Here is a 25,080-nt window from a genome sequence, read left to right as displayed (position 1 = left end):
ACAATTTTTTGATGGAAAAGTACCTTTCCTCTTGCACCATTTTTTCCCCAGCAATAGTAACCTGCCAAGATGTCTCACAGGAAACTCACTGGAGGGTGAGGCAGGAGGTGTGCTTAATGCAAACAGATGTAATGGAAATGTCATCTCAATCTGTCAAGTTTCTCTAGAGCTAGCAGCCAAGTTGAGCATGGTGAATGCTGGGAAACACTGTCAGGGTAGCCATGTTTATCCCCAGGCCCTAAGTATGTTTTTATCACACTTGGCCTCAAGTATTGGTCACAGCAGGGAAATATAAAGCTCACCTTTTAAAGCAGAAGGTAAAGGAAAGGGAACCAGCATGAGTCAGGTACTGTGCTAGGTATGACATGTATCCCATGCTACCCTTGCAACCAGGGACTAGGAGGACATATGTTTTCTATTTGTTCCATGTGTTCTTTTTCTCCTCTTTCCTGCTGTCTCTGGACGTTTTCTTAATCTTCCATTTTATCTCTATTACTGACTTATTGGCTATGCTTATTTTAGATTTTTTTTTAGTGGTTGCTCTAGGGTTTATCATATGCATATTTATCTAATCAGAGTCAGGGTATGTATTTTGACTTTAATTTACAGATCAGGAAACTGGAATTCAGGGCAGTTTAGTAATGTTTTAATCATATTATAGCTCAGAAATGGTGGAACCTTCTCTCAGTTTTTGTCTCCAAGTCCGAATTTTCCATTCCATCATCACAAATTGAGAACTGATTTTTAATTTTTTTAGTAATACCTCTAGCTCTAATTATTGAGGGCTTCAAAGCCTGCTTGATTTTGGTGTCAAAAACTCCCGAAGTGCATTCCAAGGGATGTAACCAGTGAGGTATTTAGAGTTCATGGAGAAAAAGCTTTCGTGGTCAAATAAGTTTGAGAAATAGTGGGTATGTATATCAAACAGTTCTCTACTACAGGACTTCTTAGAACATCTCACAAACTGAAATGGATTATGAAAATTTAAGAAATGGTGGTGGCCCTGTCTACTTTATTTGATGTCAGAACCATCATTTCCAGAGTATTCTGTGAACGAGTGTTCCTTCAAATATACTTTGGAAAATGATGCTCTCAAGGGAAGACAGTGTTACCTGTCACCCCATATCAGCTTTCTTAAGGAAGACTAAGTCATGTCAGATGGCCAGAGCAATGGAGTAGGCTCCCCCCTCTGAGTGTACCCCATCCTCACCTGTCATGAAGCACTTGATATCCTGAGAGTTGCTGATGGGGTTGTTGTTTTTAAACATGTAGAGATTAAAAGGCATGATGATGCCGCTGCTCAAATGTTTCCATAGTTCATGGTCTGGGCTTGTCCAGCGTCCAGCCAGCACGTCATAATCCCGTCGGCCCATGTGGACAAGCTTGGTGAGTGGATCATAGAGGCCACCATGATAGCCGATGATGATCTGGAAGTTGGGGTTGGTGTCCATATAGATTTCCCCATAGGCTGTGTACAGAATCTGCTTGATCATTAAGCCTGTTCCACTGAAGACAGCAAGAGGGGTCCCAATGTTGTCACAAGCTATATAAAACTCATCACCACTGCTCAGTTCCATGGCAAAGAGGTGTCCTTGCAGGTCATAGTAGAGGGATGTGATCTCAGAGCTGGAGTGGTTGTAGAGGTGGGTGACCTTGGTGGGGTTGGTCAGGTCTGCATAGAAGAACTGCAGGTGGTGGCCATGGCTGCTCTTGCTGGATACCCGTCTCCCAAGGCCATCGTAGCGGTACCTGACACTCCACCCACCAGCCCGATTGTAGGCCTTGATGAGCAGGCCAGCTGAGTTGTACTCAAAGACATCCCCACCTCGCTGCCTCAGGAAGCCATCCTCATCCATCTTGTACTGCACGTCACCCAGCCTGGTGATGCGGTCACGGAGGTCATACCGCAGTGGGGTGAGCCGCGCGCTGTTCCCAGGGCTCAGCAAGTGTAGGTTCCCATTGAGGTCATAGCTGTAGCGCCAGAGTGGCTTGTCATTGATGGAGACTGTCTGCAGCTGGCCGTCAGCATCATACTCATAGGAGTAGCGGGTGGTGTTGGCGTAGGGTCCCACCTTCAGCTCCTTCTTCACTACTCGTCCCATGTTGTCATACTGGACAGTCATCCAGTACATGAGTGAGCGGAAAATCTCATACTGCACTTCCTTCATCCTGCCATATGCATCAAAGTGCTTGGTGTGGGTCATGACTGCTGTCGTAATGATCTGATTGATGTCATAGTAGATGACCCCAAACTTCCCAAACTGCTCTGTCTTGCCTGACACATCATCATAGCGATAGAGATCAATGGGCAGTGGGGTCTCATTGATCACGGCCTGCATGCTGGTCACCCGGAAACTGTTGTCATAGTTGTAATCAAAACGGGCGTTGACCATGCCTTCCTCGGTGAAGCGGAAGATCTGTCTGTCAATCAGAGGCCCAATCTGACGATAGCGGATGGTGCAGGTGAAACCCTCGTTCTGTAGGTTGATGGTCTTCAGCATGCCCGCTGTCTCATCATAGGTGAAGCTCACCTTGGTAGTGTCGTACAGAGTCTCAATCAGCTTTGACAACTTGCCGTACTTGTAAATCACCCTGCGGCCAGTGCCTAAGTGGAAGGTGTGTAGTAGGTGTCCATCCTCAGTGAAGTCCTGTATGACAGAGGCATTGCCCTCGGGGGGCTGGTAGATGTTCCTGTAGTAGCCCACTGAGCGAATGGTCTCCAGCGTCTGCCGGGCCACATTGGGCATTGTGACGGAAGAGAGGCGGTAGTTCTTGTCAAACTCGAAGATGTACTGCCTCTGGCTGTGGAGGAGGAGCACCATAGACTGGAGGGAGAGGAAATCGAGATATGAGGAGAGGTGGCAGGCGATGGGGCCACCTCTAAGAACCCAAGAGGAGATGGGGCAGCTCTAAGAACCCAACAATCAAAGAAAAGGAAGGCCAAGGAAAGGGGTGGTTCTCTGGAGTTACGCCTAGCCAGAGCGTTCTGACCCATGAGCCTCAGGGTGCTGCCAACAGGTTACAGGTGTGCCGTAATTGGGCTTTCTCTCAGTCCTTGGCCCTGCAGGGCTGGGCCCCAGAACACTCAGGCTATTTGCTTTCCCCTGGTAAGCAGCCTTGTGTGGTTGCCCCTTTGTGTGTCACTTCTGTGTGTGAGGGGGTGTGAGGAAGGTGGGGGTGCACTGGCCAGCAGTATTTGCAACAGCCTCCCTACCAACTTTCTTGCTCAGACTTCTCGAGCCAAACATCTCAAGCCAGGAGTTTCCTACAATATCATCTGACAATGTCTTTTGCCTGCTTCTGCTATAGGTTTCCCTGTGCCCACAGCAATAAAGACTGCATCTGAGAGGACACTTTAGGCTTTGTTCAACTGTCTATGTATCATGGGCCCACCCAGGGGTGGGGTGGCCTGTGACGGGAAGGGAGAGGCTAGATTCTAATGACAGACTCATTGTGCGGCACTGGGAGAATTCTCCCTCCCTAACCTAAAAGGTCTCTCTCAGCTCTATGGAACATCACTCGTGGAAGCTCACCCAGCATAGGTAAGGAACACTTATCACAAAGCAGCAGGCAGAGTCTGGGGCTTGGACAGGCGCAGAATTCTAGGAGCAGAACTCAAAGTGGGGATCTGGGTAAGAGGACTGGGGCATGAGGTACAGACTCACAGGAAAAAAGTCAGCTGATAACAGGCTGAGATGCATTTAGACATTAAAGTGAGCATTTTCTCCCATTTGGGACTTTTGATTATGGTCACCTCTGATTCCTACTCCCTGAGGTGAAATGAATTCTGAACTGAAGCAGAAGAGATGTACTAAGGCCGTACCTAGCACTAGAAGCTCAGGATCAGGCACTTCCTGCCTCAGATTGGATCCTCAGGCATCTGTCTGCTTTTCATAAGGGGTGGCACCATGTATTCTGGACCTGGGAGCAGACCCCTCCATCCTGCTCTGCAAGACCAGTTAGTGTTTGACTGAATCCCAGTTCCAGCCTCCTAGACAAAACTTTCACATTTTCCCAACCTCCCACCCCTGCCTGTCACACCATAACCATGACTCATCTAGATGCTTGTTGGGTGGGCATCTTTTGAGACAGATTCTTGCAATGTAGCTCAGGCTGACCTCAAACGCATGACCCTACTGCCTCAACCTCTCAAGAGCTGGGATTATAGGCATGTATCACCATATGTGGCAGAACATTTTTTTTGGAAAATGAGCTTTTCCCTTTTGGAGACATCTTGGGTTAGATTTATCCCACTGAGGTCAGCAGGCTAGGCCTGTCCATGGGTTGAGCCATAGTGATTGATTTTTTTTTTTTTCAGTACTGGGGCTTGAACTTAGGGCCTTCACTTGGAGCCACTCTGCCAGACCTTTTGGTGATGGGTATATTCGAGATATGGTCTTGCACACTAATTGCCAGGGCTGGCTTTGAACCACGATCTGTGCCTCCTGAGTAGCTAGGATTCCAGGTGTGAGCCACGTGCCTGACTGACTGACCTTCCATACATCAAATCAGTGGTGGAGGGAGGCAGACACCTGCCTTTGCTAAGTACGTGTAGCGCCACGCCTTCCCATCTGCAAAGATCCTGGACGTGATGCGACCCTCCGGGTCATATTCCATCCTCTCGGACATGATGCCCCTCTGGATGCCGGCAACGTGGCCCCCGGGGGAGTAGGTCACATTGACACCATTCAGCCTGCTGCTAGGTGACCAGAGGCTGGGCCTCCCTGCCTGGTCATATAGGATCCGAAGGGTGAACTTGCGGTGGTCATCGTAGATCTTCTCTGTGCGCGTTACTCGGTCAAAGTCCAGAGACAGGAGGTTTCTGTTGTGAACCTAGGGGGAGAAATGGAAAGAAAAAGTTAATCTGGACATAGACAACGTAGCTCTCAACTGTGCGGAGAAGTTCCTGAGTAGAGGAAGCATCTGGGGTTGTTGGCATCAAAACGCAAGGGACTCCCAGCTCTGTCACTTGTCAGCTCTGTAAAGTTTCCTCATCCATAAGTGAGAATGATGATGCTAATTGCATGGGGCTATGGTGAGAATGAAGACAACATGGGTACTGAGCACATAATAGCTGTGACTGAAGAGGACACAGGATTTTCTAATGTGATTGGTTTTTTTATTTGCAATACTGGGGATTGAATCCAGGGCCTCAGGCATGTTAGGCAAGTGCTCCATACTTGAGTCACACCCCCAGCTTCCCCCTACCTGTAATTTTGGAGATAGAGTCTTGCTACCTTTGCCTAGGCTGGCCTGGGACCCTGATCCTCCTGCCCCTACTTCCTGAGTAGCTGGAATTTCAGGCCTGTTCTATCACACCTGGCTCTAATGTGATTTTTCAAGGAGGACATATAAACAAAAACAAAGGCAGATCTCTCTTGACACCCTCCTAAAAACAGAGCCACCTAGGGGCCCAGCAAATAACTGTGTGAGCCATCCTTTCTGTGCCAGACACTGCCATGTCAGACAGAGAGGAAACCAAAGCTCAGAGAACTGAGAGCATTTGCTACAGGTCTCACGACTGAGTCTGGGCTTGACTTGCACCACTGCAAGTGCCAACAGGCACTCAATGGTCTTCTGAACAAGTCCTCGCCTTCTTGGGGCTCTGGACCTCTACCCCTTTCTCACAGCTGGAGCTTCTACAGCATCTTGGTCAGCTCCCAGGACATCTCCTCCTGGAGGTCCTGGGAGGTGGTGATGTTTGGGTCGGGGGTGGCTTCTGTGGGTGTGGGCAGGTTGGGGACCAGTTCTACCTCTGGACCAGTGTGCTCCTGCTTCCAGGATAGGGAGCTTCCCCTCTGTGTAGTCTCTACTTGGGCTGGAGGGTCAGCATACAATTTCCATTCAGAGTGAGAAATACAGGCTCCCAAGTCAGGGCTTCATATTTTACTAAAGAAACAGATTTGGGGGGCCATTTCAGGAATTGGAGCTGGCCCCTTAGGCTCTGGCTTGTCTAAAACACGGCCAAGCACTCTGAAGCTAAAACATTGCTTCCCTCCAGGGGCTGCTGGCCTTTTGGCACATTGGAGCACATTTTCTGTCTCTGTACCAGTTACTGGTTAAGTTTGACAAGTAGGAATATCCAAGAGGAGAGCAGACAATTAGGTCACATGATGCAAAATGACATGTGTGGCCTGAGGAAATGGGAGGCCCTCAGGGACTCTATGTAGTTAAAAAAAAAAAAATGGGGGAGGTGGCAGGTGTAGGAATTAAGGTTGGGATTCCAGCTTTTCTGTATGACCTTGGGCAAGTGTCTCCCTATCTCCGAGTCTCAGTTTCTTTCTTTGAACAACCACAGACTTGTAAGGATTGGAGAAACTTAAGTAAATTACCTAGTGGAGTGTGAGGCACATAGAAGGTACTGGATAAATGGTTGCAATTATTTCCATTAAGCGACAGCAAATGAGCACGGCCAGTCTCAGAGGAAGGAGAGATATGTGTGCCTCTCCCTCTCCACATACAAATGCTAAGGCCTTGAAAATAAAGATTTATAATGACGATGCTGAGATGACTTTAGCCATGAGTGGCTTGGTTATAATAAGGTTGCCTTCCCTGGGGTAATCAAACACAATTGCAGAAGCAAAAACAGTGTGGCAGACAATTCCCTTGAAAAATCAGAGGTGTTGCTGTGTTCTTTGCAGAGGGCAAATGAAGAGACAGGGCTGCCCTACCAACCATGACAGGGATCTTTTAAAAGCACCTTTTGGAAGGTTCTCCTTCGATCTTCCCCAGGGTGGCGCCATCCAGACAAGCTGTCCCCTTACCCCCTGGAGGACCCTAGTAGAGGGGATTTGTACCTTTGTGGCAAAATTAATAAAATTGAATTAAGCAGATCACTGGGGAACCTCCTAATGCTTCCTGTGCTTGGCAGTAGCGGGACTGAGATTATTTCACATCTTTCTTTATTAAAAAAGTTCCTAGCTGTATAAAAAATGAGCTCTATTATGGGGAGACACACCCGGCTAACGTTCTAATTCCACATGCTGCTACTGTGGGTGGCCATTTATATTGGGAGGAAGCAGAGATGTGGCCACCCGACTAGAGCATCATCAATCTCAGGCTGGGAGAGGGACCAATTAAAGCCCGGAAAACTTTTGGTCCAGTTCACACAGTGGAGAGAAAACCCTAACAGTACTAATCGCTACCTTTTATTGAGCACCTGGGAATTACAACGCTGGGCCAGGGGCTTTGGATAGATCTCTTATGTCTGCAGAGGAAGCTGAAGCTCAGAGAAGTTGCTAAAGGCTATGGAGGCCAAAGCCAACCCAGGCCAAACTTCCCAGGTAGCACTCTGACTTACATGTGTAGAAGGGCATTTTGAGAAATCAGACAGGGTCTTAGTGAGTGGCCAAAGCACAGAGAACAAAGATGGCGAGGCCTCCCACAAGGAACTAGAAGGCTGTTTCCCACCTAAGATAGATACAGAGTTCTTGATTGTCAAGGATCTTCTGGGTTCTTGTTTTTGCTACTGGGTAAGTCATCTAACATTCCTGTCTCTGTTGTGAGCCTAGTCTTTCCCACCGCCTAGCTATGTGACTCTGAACAAATCACTTACCCTACCTGGACTTTGGTTGCCCCTGTGGACGAAGGGTGTGTACATGGACTTTCAGTGTTGAAGAGCAGGAAATCAAGTTTCTGAGTTGTGTTGCTCTGAGGATGTGTCTGTCATTTTCAGAATGTTGGGACTGTAGAGCAATTCTGTGATTCGCTTCAGCTCAGAAATACCTGATGAGCACTTGAGGTCTAAGGTGCCATGGAAAGCCAGGCCTATGTCACCAGCTTTCCTTTTGCCTATCAGCTTGCTTACTGAGCTGGAGGCAAAGGCTTCTGAGCAGTGAGGACCTGAATGGAAGCTGTACTCCAAAGAAACATGAGCGGGAATCAGAGAAGGTCTGATTCAGGACATCTAATCCTGAAAAGCACTCAAATGCCAGCCCACAGTGACAGGTATAGGGAGGGTTTTTTTTCTTTCTTTCTTTTTTTTTGAAACATTGTCTTGCTGTGTAGCCCAGGCCGGCCTCAAACTCAAGATCTTCCTGCCTCTACCTCCTAAGCACTGGGATTACAGGCATGTACCACCATGCCTGGTCATTTTGATCATTTGGGAAGGATTATTCTACCTGGAAAGAGTGGAGAATGTGGCTTATGTTTCAAATAGCTAAATGACTTTGGGGACATAAGCAATAGCAGTAACAGCCACCACCACAATAATAATAGCAATGACAAGAATAGCTATACTGACCACTTATTAGGTGCCGGATTCTGTATAAGACACTTTCTTTTGCTTCTAAACCTTGTAGCAACTTGTAAAATTGCTTTTATCTTCTGCTCTAAATTGACAGACTAACCCACATCCACTCAGGGAATAATGTAAGCTGGAAACTCATCTCAGACCTAAGCCCAAGGCCAGCCATTTTTCCACAAGCCAAAACCTAAAGGATATACAACAGCCTCTTATTACAAGTTGGTCTCTGCTTTAGTGCAAATGGGGTAACTGAGGTTGCAGGGAGAGTATCAAGGACAGAGCCCAGTTCTCCAGATTCCCTTCCTCTCCCCTCAGGAGGCTCCCACCAAGGCCCTGCTCACCCGCAGCCGGCGCCCAAAGACGGTGACCTGGCCTCGAGCCTGCTCCTTGCGCTGCCGCCACTCCACCAGGTTGAGGCCGTTGTCAATGGGCAGGGTGACATTCCTCTTGCCCACGGTGGGGTTGACGGTGCCAGCCAGCAGATGTGGCTCAGTCTGCAGTGCCACCTCCATACCATTGGCCAGCAGCAGCCGCAGGGAGCCATCCGCCCCGATGTGGTAGCTGTTCCGGACTTGGTCTGAGGGAGAGGAGAGCACAGATGCTCAAAAGAGCGAGGATGGAGACTGGGTGGGGGTTTAAACGTGCTTCCCCCAACCACAGAGTAATGCATCACATGGAGGAAAACTAGGAGTACATGGAGGAGATCAACTCTAATCCCAATACTCAAAACAAAAATAAAAACAAAAACCCTATGGGAAATATTTGCATACTTATAGATTTTAGGATATTTCCTAATATACTTATAGATTCACCATGGAGTTTTTTTTCGCTGATCACTGTATTATAGTATGCCACTGAATATAAAGTATTTACTAATATTCTTCTTAACAACTGTATAGTATTTCCATATGGAAATATGGAAATATTTAACCAAGCATCAGATAGATATTCAATTTGTTTTCAGTTTTTCACAATGACAAGTAACACTAAATATATGCATTTTAAACACTGTGCTGACTGCAAGAAAGTAGACATAAAAGGCCACATGTATGAGTCCCTTTATATGAGGTGTTCAGAATAGGTAAGTTCACAGAGACAGAAAATAAGCTGGTTAATAGTTACCAGGGGCTGAGGGGCAGCGGAGAATGGGAAGAGACTGATAATAGGTTTGAGACTTTTTTTTGGAGTGTTCAGAATTAGATAAAGGTGACAGCCACACAACTTCATTAATCTACCAAAAGTCAGGGAGCTGTGTACTTTAAAAGGATAAATTATATCTCAATTAAAATTTTCTTTGGGTAAACCAGTGTCTTCATTTCAGATTAATAAAAATAGATTCTTAAAAGTAGAATGACTAGAAAAAAGGGTTGGACATTTTTAAAGCACTTGATAAACACTAGGGTAAGAATGTTCTGTATAATAAGGTAAAAAAAAAAACCTTGAAATACTGAAATCACTGACAGAAGTCATATATGTATATATACACATACACATTTTAAATCATTATGATAAACATGACAATGGTTCAAAAAATAGACCTGATTCAATAAATCTGATTAAAGCATTTTTTTGTTTTTGTTTTTTGGTGCACTGGGGTTTGAACTTAGGGCCTTATACTTGCTAGGCAGGTGCTCTACCACTTGAGCCCTGCCTCCAGCCCTGATTAAAACATTTTCATTTGGATTGATATTTAAAAGAAAGTTCTGGAGGGAAAAATATGTTTCTGTTGTAAAATGCATACTGAGCTCTCTTCTGAAAGTGAAAAGGACATCTCTGCATTTGCTGAACTCTCCTGCCTTTGTCCTTCCTTCTGTATCCTGTCTTCAGTAGTTGCTCCTCCAAGTCCTCCCTTCAAGGCTCTGCTTAAACATCATCTCTTCCCGGAAGCCCCTGTTCCTCAGGTCAGAATTAGTGTCTCCCCCTCAGCTCGATGTGGGCCTGCAGCTGAGGGCTGTGCTGTTCACAACTCTGTCAATGACCAAATTCTCCCCTATCTTTACTGAGAGAAGCACCATTGAGCAGAGATTAAGAGCATGGGCTTGGCGGGGGGTGGTCCATCTCTGCCACCGTATTGCTGTGAGACCTTGGTCATGTTCACAGCCTGGCATGCCTCTGTGGCTTCCGTGCACACTGGGGACAATAACTGTGCCCTTGCCTCACAGGGAATGCTCTGAGGAGGAAGTGAGATAATGACCTTGAAAAGCTCAGAGCAGAATGGGGCACACAGTGTATGTTGACCATGACTAGTTTGCATCCCTGGCGCAGGGCTAGACACTATCACTTGTATCTCTTGTTGACTCTCCTTTATCTCTACACTGTAGTGAACTTTTCCAGTGTTGTTTATGGTTCTTTGATAAATAAAAGGTCCTTGTTGCCTTTAATTAGCTGTCAAAAGAGTGGGCTCTGAAGCCTGTTTGGGTCCAAATACCTTTTAGGTGTGTGACTTGGGGCCAATCTGCTAAACCAATCATTGCTTTCCTTTGGGAAATGGAGATATTAATAATAAGGGCCTCATAGGTTTGTTGTGAAGATTAAATAAGACTATGAATATAAAATGCTAAAAATATATTCTATAGTTAGTGAGTTCAAGACATGTTAGCTATCATTGTTACCCTTGTATGTGCTCAGTGAATATTCACTGGACTAAACTAGTTCTGTTCCAACCTGTGTCAAGCCATAAGGATGAGGTTTTCATAGGAAACCCTCACCGAATCCTCCCCCACTAGAATGGCATTAAGTTGGTCCCCTCTCTCTGCCTCCTTCTCCATCTTTCTACACTTTCTCCCTCACACACACAAATTCTAAAATCTGTCTCAACATTGCTATGCATTATTCACTGGCAATCTGTATTTTACTTCCTTTGAAGAGTGAAAAAGTCTGCATTGATTTATCTCTTAAAGCTGCTCCTTGCTGAATCCACCTGTGTCTGTTACTGTTGACTTTGGGTGGACCAGCATTCCATACACTCCCCATTTAATGTGGGCTGTGACTTCCCAACGCCACCGTTCATTAGTAGCTACTTCTTATTACTTGCCATACTTCAGACACAAGATGAGACCAAAGGAGCTTTCCACAGGCTCTACTGAGGTGCCTGCAAGGCTGAATATCTGAGCCTGGGAGGCAAGAAAGACAGGAGGTCGCACAGCTACCAGAGGGGAAAACAGGTCCTGGGTTTCCTGGTTCTAGGTCGTGCTTTTCCTTTTCATAGCTCAATGTTTCTGGAACTGGAATGTATCTCACAATCCAGGAATGCATTTTGAGCAGGGGACTTTTTTTTTTCCTCCTCCACCTGAAAAGCTGTGATTAAACTGGTAGTACATTTTAAAATTGAAGAATGTGGCACTTTCAAATTAAGAAAAAAAGTTGCCCATACATAAAAAAGGCAGCATTGACCTTTGAGAAAAATATTTAAAGCAGGCTTAGCAGTTTGGAGTGGATGGATGAAACAATTCTTAACTACAGAGAAGAAAATAGGCTGGAAGGACGCATGTCTGAGCAATTATTGGCCCTGCTGTCTTTAGTAGGGCAGAATCCTGGCTGGCTGGTACTTTCTCTTGGCAATAACCCTGTCAAAGCCATAAATCCTGGGCGTGTCCCAATCCATCACTAAAGCTGCTTGGTGGAGAAGAAATTCCTGGGCTCTTTCTTTTTGAGAAGTGCAATTATTCTTTGCCCTCTTTGAAAGACAAAGGATTATGTTTGAGAATAAAAGCATTTGCATGAATATTGCAACATTTGCTTTCTCGCGGTACGTCAATCTGCTTGCAGATTTATTAATTAGTTAATCTAAAAGTCATTTTCTGAGTGACCCTCTCAGAAAGTACCTGATCCATGCTGGTCACTTTGCAAATGTCTACAGAGATTGTCTGAGCAACTCTATGAGGCAGGCATTATAATGCAGCCCCATTTCCCAGACACAGAAACTGAGGCTCAGAGAAGAGTGACTTCCTTCCATTCACACAGGTGGGAACTGGCACAGCAGACCCTGGGGCTCAGGGTCCACCCAGCGACTGCCCACATCAGTTACCACAGCTTCAACTTGCTTTCTTTTCCTGGAGAAGAAAACTGAAGGCTGTGGTAGGTGATGTGGTTGCAGAGACAGGGCTAGAACTGGGGCCTCTGACCTCCAGCCCAAAGCTCCTTTTACTACTTGGTGTCAAAGCCTTTGGGAGTATAGAGAACCATTGGATCGTGGGGAAAGGTCAGGCAGGGCTTTTCCTAGTGATGGCTTCTTTCCTTCCATGCTTATTAAACCCCACAAAGCTGCAAACCCTAGCTTGGTCACCACATCACATGAGAACAGTTGAGGCAGACAATTCACAGCAAGATTCCATCACTGTGTCTTCCCTGAAGCTAAGAACCAACCCAAATCAGGGATGATTTGATGGATGTAGACAAGAAGGGTCTTTTTCTTCTGGAGTCCTATCAGAAGCACAAATCTCGCCTGGCTTCCAGAAGGATTTCTCTATGACCAAATCCTTTTCATAATTAGGTGTAATTACTTCTGTCCTTTGTCCTCGCCAGCACCCGTGTGAGTGTAAGTCTTTTAATCTGGGAGCCATTAGAACAGCAGAATAGCAAGGTCACCTGGATTAGCAGCTAATGGATTCTGTCCCCTTTGTTCTGATGATAATGGGATGGACCAACAAAATATTACTCCGAAGCTTCTGAGAGAGAATTTACAGGACTTTGGCTTGTGTTTTCCAAATTAAGGGGCAAAACAGAGAGAAACCAATTGTAATTCTTTCCTGTTCTTGGGTTGCTCCTGTAGTCACCTGTTATTAGTGCCATCCTCCTCCCCCTCTTTGGGTCTCAAAGACCCCAAGCCCTGCCAGGCTTACCTTGCAGCAGTGTGTAGAAGGCACCTGAGGCAGACAGGTTGGTGGTTATGGTAACATCGTCCTTGCTGGAGGTCTCTACCTGGACGTGCACTGAGCTGTCTGTGTCACTTCGGAAACTGATCACCTGGCCAGTAGGGAAGGTCACATTTGTCAGGCGGCCAAAGTTGTCGTACCTGAAAACCAAGTAGTGGTACTGAGTAACAGAACCATAGTGGGTGCTGTAATTGGGGTTTGCTGTGTTCTACCTCATACCATGGCTTTGCGTGCTTTGCTTTTCTTTCTGGCTGGATTTCCTTGTCTCCCATCACTCCTCACTCAGGAGTTGGCACACAGTTCTCAAGATCTGACCACACCTGCTGATATCCAGCTGCAGGGAAATGGTTTACCCCTGTGAGTCTTCCTTTTCTAATCCATAGAGTGGAAAGAACACCTCTGCCCTGCCCAGGATGACTGTGAAAGACATGGGAGAGTGTTCTGCTCTATTCCAGAATGCCTCTCCTGGATTGCAATACCAGCTGGTTCTCTCTTGGGACTCAGTGCCCCAGATCAGGACAGGACTGTGGAGTCAGAGCACCAGGCTGGGAATGTGAACTCACACCACCTGAATTCTACCACCTGCCAGCACTGTGACCTGGTAGGGCTGGCTTTCAGTTCATCCCTCCTTCATCAGCATGGAGACCGACATAGAGAAGACAGGCAGAGAGTGAACAAATAAATGACTGAATGAATAAATGAATGCAGGATTGGGCATACAAAGCCTCTTTCCTATTCTGCAGGAGAGGAGAGAATATGATTCATTCACATTCACAAGGCCTATTCTGCAGGCCTTGACAGAGATGGACACACAGTAGGTACATGATACGTGTTTGCTGAATGTACAAATATGGATGCAACTATGCCATTAAATGATACTTTAGCAATCTCCCTAGGCATCTCCCCAAAGTTTTAGTCTCCAAGACAGAAAGAGGCTTTGTATCAAGGGAGACAATTGAAATTATTATCAAAGGTAGCCTATAATGCATAATTAAATTGAGCCCCATGCCTTCCAGATCTGGTTTTCGTTTTATCCGAGAAGGTCCAAAACTAGTCATTTCTACTCCTCACACTTTCCATTAGAAGGACTGAATGTCTTAATTAAATGAACATCAAATAGAACAGCCAATTTATAAAGACTTGTCTCCTGTTCATTCATTTTAGTACTTTCCAGAGTTTGAGAGATGCCATTGGATCTCTCTTCTGCTTGATCAATACTTGTGATTACCCTGTCGGAGCACCATTCCTTTTGACTCTGCATGGGAAGAACTGGAGCTGTCCATCCTCTGGACCCTGAACACCTCTGCCTTGTGGGCCACCTCTGTAGAATGCTTTCTGCTTTGTAGAGCTGCTGAGAGCTGCCCCAACTCAGTGCAAGGACCTGGAAGGGGCAGTTTTCTGCACTCTATACACTCAAAGTGGCTGCCTCAAGCCCCGGCCCCATGATTGGATGGTGTCAGGATATTGGCTTAGTTATGACTGATATGGTAGTCTTAATTATGGGAACTCAAGGAGCCCTGGCATGTTTTCTTTCTAACCATGAGAAATGGACCAGTTGGCATGAGAAGGTCTGTAGAGCTATAAGGTCTAGGCTTTGAATCCTGGCTCTCCACATGCTGGCAATATCACTCCAGAGGATGGCACTCAGTTCTGTTTTCCTCCTAATCTTCAAAGCCCCATCATAAATGATAGTACTTCAGGCAGGTTACATAGCATAACCTCTCCTTCCTCTTCTATAAATGAACCACTGTGAAGACCAAAGAGGCAACATATTCACAGTGGAATGCAAACTTGATACCTGTGCCTTCAGGACCCCAGGAGACTGTCCTCATTGGAATGCCAACTCTTGTGGAAGGGACTTCAACTACTAACTTCTGTATGCATATTGCAGATGTTTAATAATGTGAATGAATGTTGGCTGTGTGACCTCACTCCTTCCTCTCTCTCTTTCTAACTTCCTTTTAATCGTTGCTTTTCTGTACTTCCTGGGGTTCACTGCACCTGCTCTGTTATCCAGATGTGCCAACCCTTGATCCATGCTGGGGACTGACACACTTAACTGTTCCCTTTGTGGGGAATACTACTTCCAGGACTGATGGCTAGTTCCTTTCATTGTTCATGTTTCAAATCAAATACCACCCATTTCAATGATGCCTTCCCTGAACACCATTTCTAAAATAGTAGGTCCCCCCCATCTCTATCATGGTATCTTATTCTATTCTCTTTATTATACTTACTATCTTGTTTATTTATCTGTTGTCTGTCTCCTTCAACTAGAATATATGCTCCTTGAGGACAGGGACCTTGTCTGTATTCTCAGTGCCTAGAGGAATAACCAGCAAGTAGAAGGTACTCAATAATGTTCATTGAATGAATGAAAAAATAAATAAGTAAATATTAGGTATTTTTGTTGATTTGTCAAGATGTGACTGAGAGCAACTAAGACCTTTATCTGTTTTACCTCCCCAACTCCATTTGAGGAAGGTAAAGTTCACTAATATTCCCACAATACCATTTAGGTATCAAGCATCACGTTCATAGTCATCTTTTGGGGTAGGTATGATTATTGTCATTTCACAAATGGTGTTGATGAGGCTTAGAGAGGATATGCTACTTGCCTAAAATCACATAGCTAGTAAGAGCATAGAGTCAAAATCAGGTCTGTCTGCCTTAAAGAACTATTCTTTCATCAAGCTTTCCACAAAAACAATGCTGTTTCAGACTAAGACCTGTGTGTTCATCACCATGTTAAAGGAAAAATGCTCAGGTAGGTCAAGAAGACTGACAGTTTCCCCTTCAAGATGCTCTGCTTGGCCACCACTGTGGACTTTTGTGGGGAGCCAGAGAGGACCAGATGACTGGCTTCCCCTTATTTCCTTCCACTCCATTTTCTCAAAGCATCTTTGGAGCATGGTGAAATAAAACACATAAAAGATTCATAGAGTTGCTGTGAACTCAACTTTCAGAAGAGGACTGCTGAAGGGGATCTAAACACACACTGCAAAGGCTTTCTTCTTCACACTTGATACTTCATCCCAAGCCACTTACGATGCTTAGCTAGCAAGAAAAGGCCAAATTGCCTCTCTAATATTAAACTTTTGCTGGTCTTGACTTTTTGCTTGGAAAATAACGATTTGATTTTTATGATTTTCATTTGTGGTTGTTCCATACAGCACTACATTAAAACAAGGGAACTGGTTACAGTGTCATCTGTGAATAATTAAGAGTTCCAAGTCATGAACTCCAGTAATTCCCTTGGTCCTGGGACACTGTAATGGATGGCATCACTACAACATTGGCTACTCTGAAACCACATCAGGGCATTTGAGGACTTTTGCAGTCCAAACTTGTACTTGCTACCCATTTCCTATAAGCAAGTCCTCAGCATGAATTTCACGGTCACTTGGTCTCTGTGCTGGCTATTTTGTTTCCCTCCCAGGAACCATTCTCTCTGCCTTCTCTGTGTCCTCAGAGGCTGATGCCTACAGAATGCATTACCAGGCTCCTCTTTTGGCTTGCTTTGCCTTAGGCTAAGTCAATGGGAGGCAGTAGAAAGAGACAAGAGAACAGGACAAGTTTCCCTTCATTCTCTTCCCTCACTGCCTTACCTTTAATAGTGGCTGTGTCTACCATGATTATGGCTTCTTCCAAGTGGCTGCAGGAGCCATATCCTAATCCTCCTCCACTTTGTCCTGCAGCCTGAGGGTTAGTCATGGCTATTCACTCTCTTTAATGCCTAGGTGCCTTGGTATCCCTTCTTTTTTTTTTTTTTTTGCAGTGCTGGGGTTTGAACTCAGGACCTTGGGCTTGCTGGGTAGGCTCTCTGCCATTTAGCCATGCTGCCAGCCCTTCAGTAACCTTTCTTGATTCCCTTATCTCTGTCTGAACCTTTAGAACATCTTCATTTGAAGGATTTTTTTTTTTTGGTAAGTACCATATCTGAGTAGACAGTCTTTGAGTTTTGTTTTTTGAGTTCTTTCTGTTCTTCTGTCTTCTAGCTTGCATGGTTTTTTTGATGAGAAGTCTGTTATAATTCTTATCTTTTTTCTTCTTATAAAATAACCCCCTCCCTTTTTCTTCTGGTGGTGTTTAAGATTTTCTCTTTTTCCTTTGTATTCAACAGTTTGAGTAAGATACGCCTAGAAGTATGAGTGTGTGTGTCTGTGTGTGTATCTGTGTGTTCATTCTGTTTGGTATTTTCTGATCTTTTTGGATCTCTCATCCATTACTAAGTATGAAAAACCCTTGACAGTTGTTTTCTCAAATATTTCTTCTACCTGTTTTGTCCCCTCTTCTAGAATTCCAGTAACATGTCCATTAGACCATTTGATATTGTTCCTCTTGAATGCCCTGCTCTGTAGTTCCTTCTCATCTTTTCTTTGTGTTTGACTTTGGGTAGTTTCTATTGACCTGTCTTCTTTCCTCAGCCATGTCGCAGTGTGTCAGAAGGAGCAACGAGCCTATCAAAGGCATTCTTCATCTTTATAAGTGTTCTTCTTAGTTCTAGCATTTCCATTTGATTTGTATAGTTTCTATCTCTTTGCTGAAATTATCCATCTGGTTTTGCCCATTGTTCACCTTTTCCATTAGAGCTTTTAATATAATTATAGTTATTTAAAATTCCCTGAAAGGTAGTTTCAACATCAGTGTCATATCTGAGTGCGGTACTGATGATTGCTTTTTGCTTTTTCCTGCCCTTTGGCATATTTGGTTGAAAATGCCACATCTAGGGTAGCACACAGGATGGAAATAGCTATGAGTTTCCTCCTGCTAGGACTTTAGAAAGGGAGTGTGAGTCAGTGTAGTTTGGGCTGGTGCTGAAGAATGTTGTTTCTATGGTTAACCTCAGTGTACCGCAGGTTTTAAGTTCCTCCGGCAATTCTTTGTGTTTAGGGTAAGAAACTGGTTTGCTTGATGAGTTTCTTTTCTTTGCTTCAATGTCTACTCCAGCTTTGGCTTAAGGTCCCCCTTTGTTCTGGGTCTCACAGAGGGTCTCCTTCCTTGTGCTGGCCCCTTTCTTGTCCTTCTCCCAGCAGTACACTGCTCCTCACTGGCTTCTGGTTTTTTGGTGGGCTGTGAGTGGTTGTGGGAGGGTTCCCTATCGCCCTGACAAAGCCTCAGCCTGAGGCTCACGAGGAACTGTGGCCTCTTCAGGACTCCTGCCTCCCTTAGGCAGTGGCTCTGGGCTTATTACCTATTCCTTTTCCTTTCCCATAGTAGTTATTGTTTGTCCTCTTTTTCTTCCCTCATTCAGTGGGGGTTCACCAGTGTCTCAGAAGGACTCCTATTGTCCCTCTCTTCGCAGGTGAGATTTTACTCCTTTGTGGAGACAGGGTGAGGAGGGTCTGGGTGGAGCAGGCAGGTGTTTGTGCTGTCCCTCAGCAGCTGTTGTACATCAACCCAAGGTCTACCACAAGGGACATTTCCTCAAATCTTTCCCTATTCTTTACTGTGGAGAAACCCCAGGTAGGGCTTGTGGAGAAAAATCCAGAACTGGCTCCCCAGTTTCTGCCACCTCCACAGGTTTCACAGTCTGTGTCTGTATGCATTTGGCCTTCCAAGCATGCAGACCGCCCTAGCTGAACTCCTCTTTCATGAGTCTGGCTGCATCCACCTCAGGTGAGCTAGAGCTCAGATTTGGACCAGTTGGTTTCCGTGTGGCCTCAGAGAAGGAGTTCAAGGAGAACTCATGAATTTGCCCATTGTCTGGCTTCTTTTTATTATAAGGTTGGTAGTGATACTCTTTCTAACTCTTATGTTCCCCCCCTCCCAAAACCTGGAAGCCAAGTCTTTTCATCTGAAGCGTGTGAGTTTAATTCTATGTCTTGCTGGAGCTGGGATTTGGGTCTAGCGTTCTTCTTACTGCAGTGTATTTTTTTTTCTTTCTTTATCTCCTTTCCCTCTTGAATCTACATTTTATTTGTAAAATAGTTACTGAGTATCTACAAAGTGACAAGCCCTAAGTTGAATACAGAGATAAATTAGGTAATTTAGTAAGAATATCACAATATTTAATGTGAGCATAGTTTTAACAGGAGCCATCACAGGGCCCTATGAGAGGCCAGAGCCACTTTCCCCTAGGAAATTTAGGGAAGGCCTGAAAGTTTTCACACCTGTAATCTCAGCCGTGCAGAAGGCATAAATAAGAATTTGATCTAACATTAAAAACTAACTAAAATAATTAAAGCAAAACAGATTAAAAAGACTGGAGTTCTGGGGGGTAATACTCAAGCGGCAGAGTGCCTGCCTAGCAAGCACGCAGCCCTGAGTTCCCAGAACTACAAAAGACCAACAAAACAAAACTTGGGGAGGCTGATTGCTCATACCAACCAGCAAGTCAATTTTGGAACCAGCCTTGTACTATCAGGACATTTTCTTGGCGATCAAATGCTATGTGACTAGAAGCCACATCTGAAAGCAGCGATGTCCCTCTCCCTAGAGCTGGGGCCTACACTGCAGGGTTTACCCAGCAGACCTTGTGGGTCGAGAGAAGAGTTACCTTGGATCACTAGGACTGTGAACTCTTTGAGTCAAGCCGCTCCAAGGTATGTGATGTTATGTTAGATGTATTATTTAATCTGCTAAGAGGATCAATAAAGCCAACCTAAAACTTGTTGCAGGAATAATCCATGCCACCGGCAAGCCTGGGCTGATTTTTTTTTTTTAATAGAACATTGGGGTTTGAGTGCAGTAAGCTGCCTCATGGAGCTAGAGGGAGAAACTTCACTTGGGCAAATAGTTTCTGGGTAAAACCCATACAAATCCTTGTTAAGAAGCACTACAGTGATAAGTAACACCACACACTTACTTCTAGAGTGCTCTACCATTCGCACGGTATTTTACCTTCAGTATGTGTTTAGGGTTTTGGGGTTTTTTTGGCTGGCATGAGGGACTAAACTCAGAGCCTACTTGGCCATGCCCAGTCCTTTTTTGCTTTTAGTCTGTTTTTTGGATTGAGCCTTGTGCTTTTTGCCTGGACCAGCCTGAAACCAAGATCCTTCTACCTACATCTCCCAAGTAGCTGGGATTGCAGGTATGTACCACCATGACTGACTTGTTTTTGAGATATGGTATTGCTAACTTTTTGCCCAGGTTGGCTTTGAATGGTGGTCCTCCTTTCTCTGCCTCCTGAGCAGCTGGGATTATAGATGTGCACCACCACAGCTGGTCATGTATCTAGTTGTTGGATCTTCAGAATGGTCCAGAATGGGATAGGGTAGGGATTATTTCTGTCTGGTGGAGATTTGGGTCTGGATGCCAGCCAGTCTGTCCCCATATCACATGGCTAACAGGTATTTGGCACCCTTGCTTTGTTCTCAGTCTGAGCTGAGATACTTTGCTTGAGTTCCCTCTGCAAGCCATTTTCCAGTTCACTTTGGATATTTTTGGGACTTGACCCCCTACCTAGTTCATAGTTTGATGCCTTAGACTTGACACTTGGTTCTGCTCTTTTACCTGACCTCTGATCCTTACCTCTATTAAAACTTTTGTCTACTCCTTTGATGAGTTTACTTGTAATCAGATCCTGCTTGATACATTTATGTCTAAACAACCTTTCTGTGATTATTGGTACTGCCACGATATTGCTTGAAATAACAATAGCAGTTATTATTGAACTGTCTTTAAAAATTTTTTTTTTGGTGGTACTGGCGTTTGAACTCAGGATTTCACACTTGCTGGGCAGGTGCTCTAGCGCTTGAGCCACACTTCCAGTCATTTTTGCTCTGGTTATTTTGGAGATAGGATTGCACGTTTTGTCCAGACTGGCCTGGAACCATGATCCTACCGATCTCAGACTCCCAAGTAGCTAGGATTAAAGGTGTGAGCCACCAGTGCCTGGCTTTAAAAACTTTTTATTAGCAGCCAGGTGCCACTGGCTCACACCTATAATCCTAGCTACTCAGAAATCAGAGATCAAGAGGATCAAGATTCGAGGCCAGCCTGGGCAAAAAGTGAGACCTTATCTCAAAAATACCCAACACAAAAAAAAGGCTGGTGGAATGGTTCAAGCGATAGGATGCCTGCTTAAGCAAGTGTGAGGCCCTGAGTTCAAACCTCAGTACTGCAAGAACAAAACAAAAACAAAACCAAAAAAACCCCAAACAACGTAGTCACACAAATTAATTGTACAAAGAGTTTCATTGTGATATTTACATACATGCATATTATGTACTTTGATAAATTCCCCCTATTACTCTTTCTTAACCCCTTCTCTCCCCTCTCCTTTTAAAACTGTTTTTAGTGGGCTTCACTATGCTATTTTCATGCATACATATAATGCAATTCTGTCATATCCCCTCCTCTCGCTGGTTTCCCCCAATACAGTCCCCCTGTTACAATCACATCATATTTTTTTTTCACATATCATTGAGCTTTAGATCATTGAAATTTTGAATGTCAGACTCTCACTGTAAAATAGATACTGTTTTCACCTCTATCACACAGACAAGCCATGAGGGACACAGGAAACATAACTAGTGCAGTGCTAGAAACGGACTTGTGTTCTGGCTCTGCTCTACACCCACCATGTGGTTTTAAGCTCGTTACCTAATTTCTTGGAGCTAGAGTGTCTGGGAAGTGACCTCTGTGAGATCACTCCTACGTGCTGTGAAGATTAAATGGAAGACTAACCTGGCACACAGTAGGACCTCAAAAAAAGTGAGCTCCGTTTTCAAAGTTAGGCTTTTATCTTCTAGTTGTGGTTTGTGCTAGCAAGAATCAATGCTCTTCCTGCATTCTGTTATGAAGTAGATTGTTTGGAATTTTAAGTGCTGTTTTATAGAAAGCATTGTAATAACTTTTCCTTTTTCATAAAACACCAATCTTGTCTATTTCATCAGGGAAAGAGGGAGGGCTCCTTTCCTGTAGAGGTGTAGGGAAGGGTTTTAGATTTCAGGGGCGGTGGAGAGTGACGGTGGCAGTGACCTGAAAGGATTCAGGTTGGCCTCTGAAGTAGTGACCTTGGGAACTAATTGAGTGAACAGACTTTCTCTGACAAAGAAACCCCTGTATTGGCTAAATAATGTATAAGAGATCTCTATGGGCAATGAAGAAAATTGAATTATTTAGTGTATTTCCATTTCAATGAGTTAATCAAAATAATTACTGTTTTCTTGAATCTTTGTCCCTGTCTCTTTTTTTCCTTTCAATTAACAAGCCCTTGTTTAGAGACAGGAATTTAGTTAGTGAACTTTGTACCAACTGCTGTGACATTTTTTGGGTGCGAATTATATTTATACATCAATTACAGATCTTTTCCTTTGGATTCTAGGACTGTGAGAAACTGATGATCTGGTTTGAGAAAAGCTTAGGGTTTAAAGATCCAGATTCATTGAGATTAACCAACTTGGGGGAGACTGGGAAGGTGGGCGGAGGGAGAACAGAAAGAGCAAGAGCTCTAGCCTCAGCTAGACTCAGGTCAATCCTTGTTCTGCTGTGTTCTCACTATATAACAGTGGGCAAATAGCTTCTCTGAGCCTGAGCTTTTCTTTCTGTAAAGTGAAAACTATCACCCATCATCCTGAGCTGCTGAAATGACAGTTCCTAGCCCATAGCTGATGTTCAACAAGAATAGGTCCTCCCCCAGCTCCTGCAGACTTGTCTGACGGTGACCGATTCATTCAGCAGTCTCAGTTGTCTGGAACATAGTTAGGATCTCAAAAAGAAGCTTAAAAAATTCTAAGTAGAAAGAGAGCTGTTACAAGATCCATTCATTAAAATATCTCACAGAGAAATGCTTCAGAAATATGTATGTAACTTTGGCTAGGACTATAATAAGCTGACCTGCTGTTTCTCTGACCACACCAATTAAGAAGCCTCTGCTAGATATAAGGAGAGTGTAGGAGGGTGGATATGGTAGAAATACTGTGTACTCATGTATGAAAATGGAAAAATGAGACCTGTTGAAACTATTCCATAGTTCATGCCTTCTGCACTACACCATTTTCTCCTTATGAGAAATCGTCTTGAATATGAACATGTTACAGGTGAAGGTTTGCATCCCAAATCCTGAATTAAAATGAAATACATCCAAAAAACCAAACACTCCATCAATTCATGTCTAATTCTACAATACATCTCCTGGAACACAACCATCAAATAGCCTTATCAAGACCATTTTACTTACTCATAAAATGTTGTCCATCCATTTTCATTGCTTTTGGTTGCCAGAAGGCCAGAGGTGCCATGGTATGTCATCATGGCCAACTCGTGTCCTTGTGTCGTCACACTTTTGAGTGCACTGTTGATGCCCATGGTCACCCAGTATGCATGGCCATCTGGGACCACCAGCCAGAGGGGCAAGCCAGCAGAATCTCGGTGGACATTCACCATGTTGCCATTGTTGTCTGTGATGAGCGTGATGTCACCGTCCTCTGTATAGGTGAAGTTGTACAGGTAGTCTCCTGTGGGAAGACTCTGGGTGTACAGATGCTTGCCACTAGTGTCAAACAGGTAGAGCTCCTGGTCGATGGGTGAGGACAGCTCATACATGTTCTGGCTGTTGAGGAAAGGCTTGTTTTTGCGAATGAACCGAATTCGGATATTCCCAAGGTCAGCCACGTAGAGCTCCCCATCAGCACACACAGCCAAGGAAGATGGGGTGTTCAGCTTTGCATCCTTGGCATAACCATCATCTCCAGAGAAACAATCACAGTTGGCATCATTTTTACAGTCGCAGCCACTGGGGGCCCCAGCAACCAGGGAGATCTCTCCGCTGGTGGTGACCTGCCTGATGCGGTTGATCTTTTTCTCATCAGTTTCAGCAATATATAGGACCCCATTGTGGGAGACAGCCAAAGCGGTGGCTGACTCTAGGGTTGCATGGATGGCCACCTTGCTCAGAAGGAAGTGGTCAATGCCAGGGACCTGGCAGTGCATGGGCCTCCCGGCAACAATGCGAACCTGGTGGTTTTCGGAGATTTGCAGGACCACGTTGTTGTCGAGGACATAGAGAGAGTTGTCCATTGGGTTAATGGCTAAGTCTGTGGGCCACTCCAGTCGAACCTGAGAATAGAGACATCAGCACTCAAATGATTGGCAAGATGCCCACTACTAATCAGTACAAACCTCCTGTAACTGCAATAGTGTCTTCACACACAGTCTTGGCCCATCCTCATATAGCCTGCCAGCCCCTAATCAGAGGGAAATCACGAAACAGCTGCCACAGAGACATCTAATGGTCTCCATCAGATGTCAGAACTTGAAGAAGTGTATTATCACAGCAAAAAGGAGTATGTGAGAGGGGAGACTTTGGAGTCAGATAAGCCTGGGTTCAGCTCTTAGCTCCACCACTTACAACGTTGGCCAAGTTACCTGGCCTCTCTGAGTCTTAATATTCACATCTGGAAAACAAGAACGACAACCGTGCAGAGGGCCTGACCCATGATAAGTGCTCAAATCATGACAACTGATCTGGAAGAGGACGGGGAAGGCAGGTAGAGTGTGGAGGCTGAAGTGAATGTTCAGAGATTAAAAAAAAATTCTTTTTTGAATGGCTGATGTGATACATGTATGAAAGACAATTTCTCAAGTCTTTCAGTTTGAGGATTAATACATGAGTAGGTGCTGGGGATGTAAAGACAAAATAACCACGGTCTCTGTCTGGCATAGAGACTATAGATTACCACCTTAAAGAATGGGCCAGAAGGGACTGCCTTAAAGAATCACACTAGCAGTATCAACATCACCGGCAGCTGGTCAGTAATGCAGAGTGGCAGGCTCACCCCACACCTTCTGAATTTGTGTCTGTATTTAACACCGCCTCCCTGGGGAAGGGGTGACTTCTGTACACACTGACGTTTAGGAAGTACTGCTGCTCTCCGTGATGGTTTCTAGGACCCTAGAGAACAAGTCCTCCTGGAAGGGATGAAAGAAGCTGGCAATGGGACCTTTAGAGGTCCAGGGCCCCCCCACGGAGCCTCTTTTCCACCAGGCTGGGAAACTGGCTGGGGTCATGGTGGG

The 25,080-nt window shown here is 44.9% G+C and overlaps 1 protein-coding gene across 19 annotated transcripts in view; it reads right to left on the bottom strand.

Annotated features, from left to right (window-relative positions):
- Tenm4 (teneurin transmembrane protein 4) overlaps positions 1–25,080 on the bottom strand; it is a 2,881,475-nt gene that overhangs the window by 12,188 nt on the left and 2,844,207 nt on the right. For all 19 annotated transcript variants that reach the window (XM_074081868.1, XM_074081866.1, XM_074081845.1 and 16 more), the window contains 5 exons: positions 23,246–24,123; positions 13,087–13,259; positions 8,587–8,822; positions 4,537–4,833; positions 1,211–2,825 (listed from right to left, as the gene is read on the bottom strand). In XM_074081868.1, coding sequence (XP_073937969.1) covers positions 1,211–2,825; positions 4,537–4,833; positions 8,587–8,822; positions 13,087–13,259; positions 23,246–24,123 — 3,199 coding nt within the window. The remainder of the gene's footprint in view (positions 1–1,210; positions 2,826–4,536; positions 4,834–8,586; positions 8,823–13,086; positions 13,260–23,245; positions 24,124–25,080) is intronic.

The sequence above is a fragment of the Castor canadensis genome, chromosome 1 (genome assembly GCF_047511655.1).
Source record: "Castor canadensis chromosome 1, mCasCan1.hap1v2, whole genome shotgun sequence".
In the NCBI taxonomy this organism is placed as follows: Eukaryota; Metazoa; Chordata; class Mammalia; order Rodentia; family Castoridae; genus Castor; species Castor canadensis.
The sequence above is the reverse complement of the archived record's forward strand: the minus strand, read 5'-3'. Positions and strand labels throughout refer to the sequence as shown.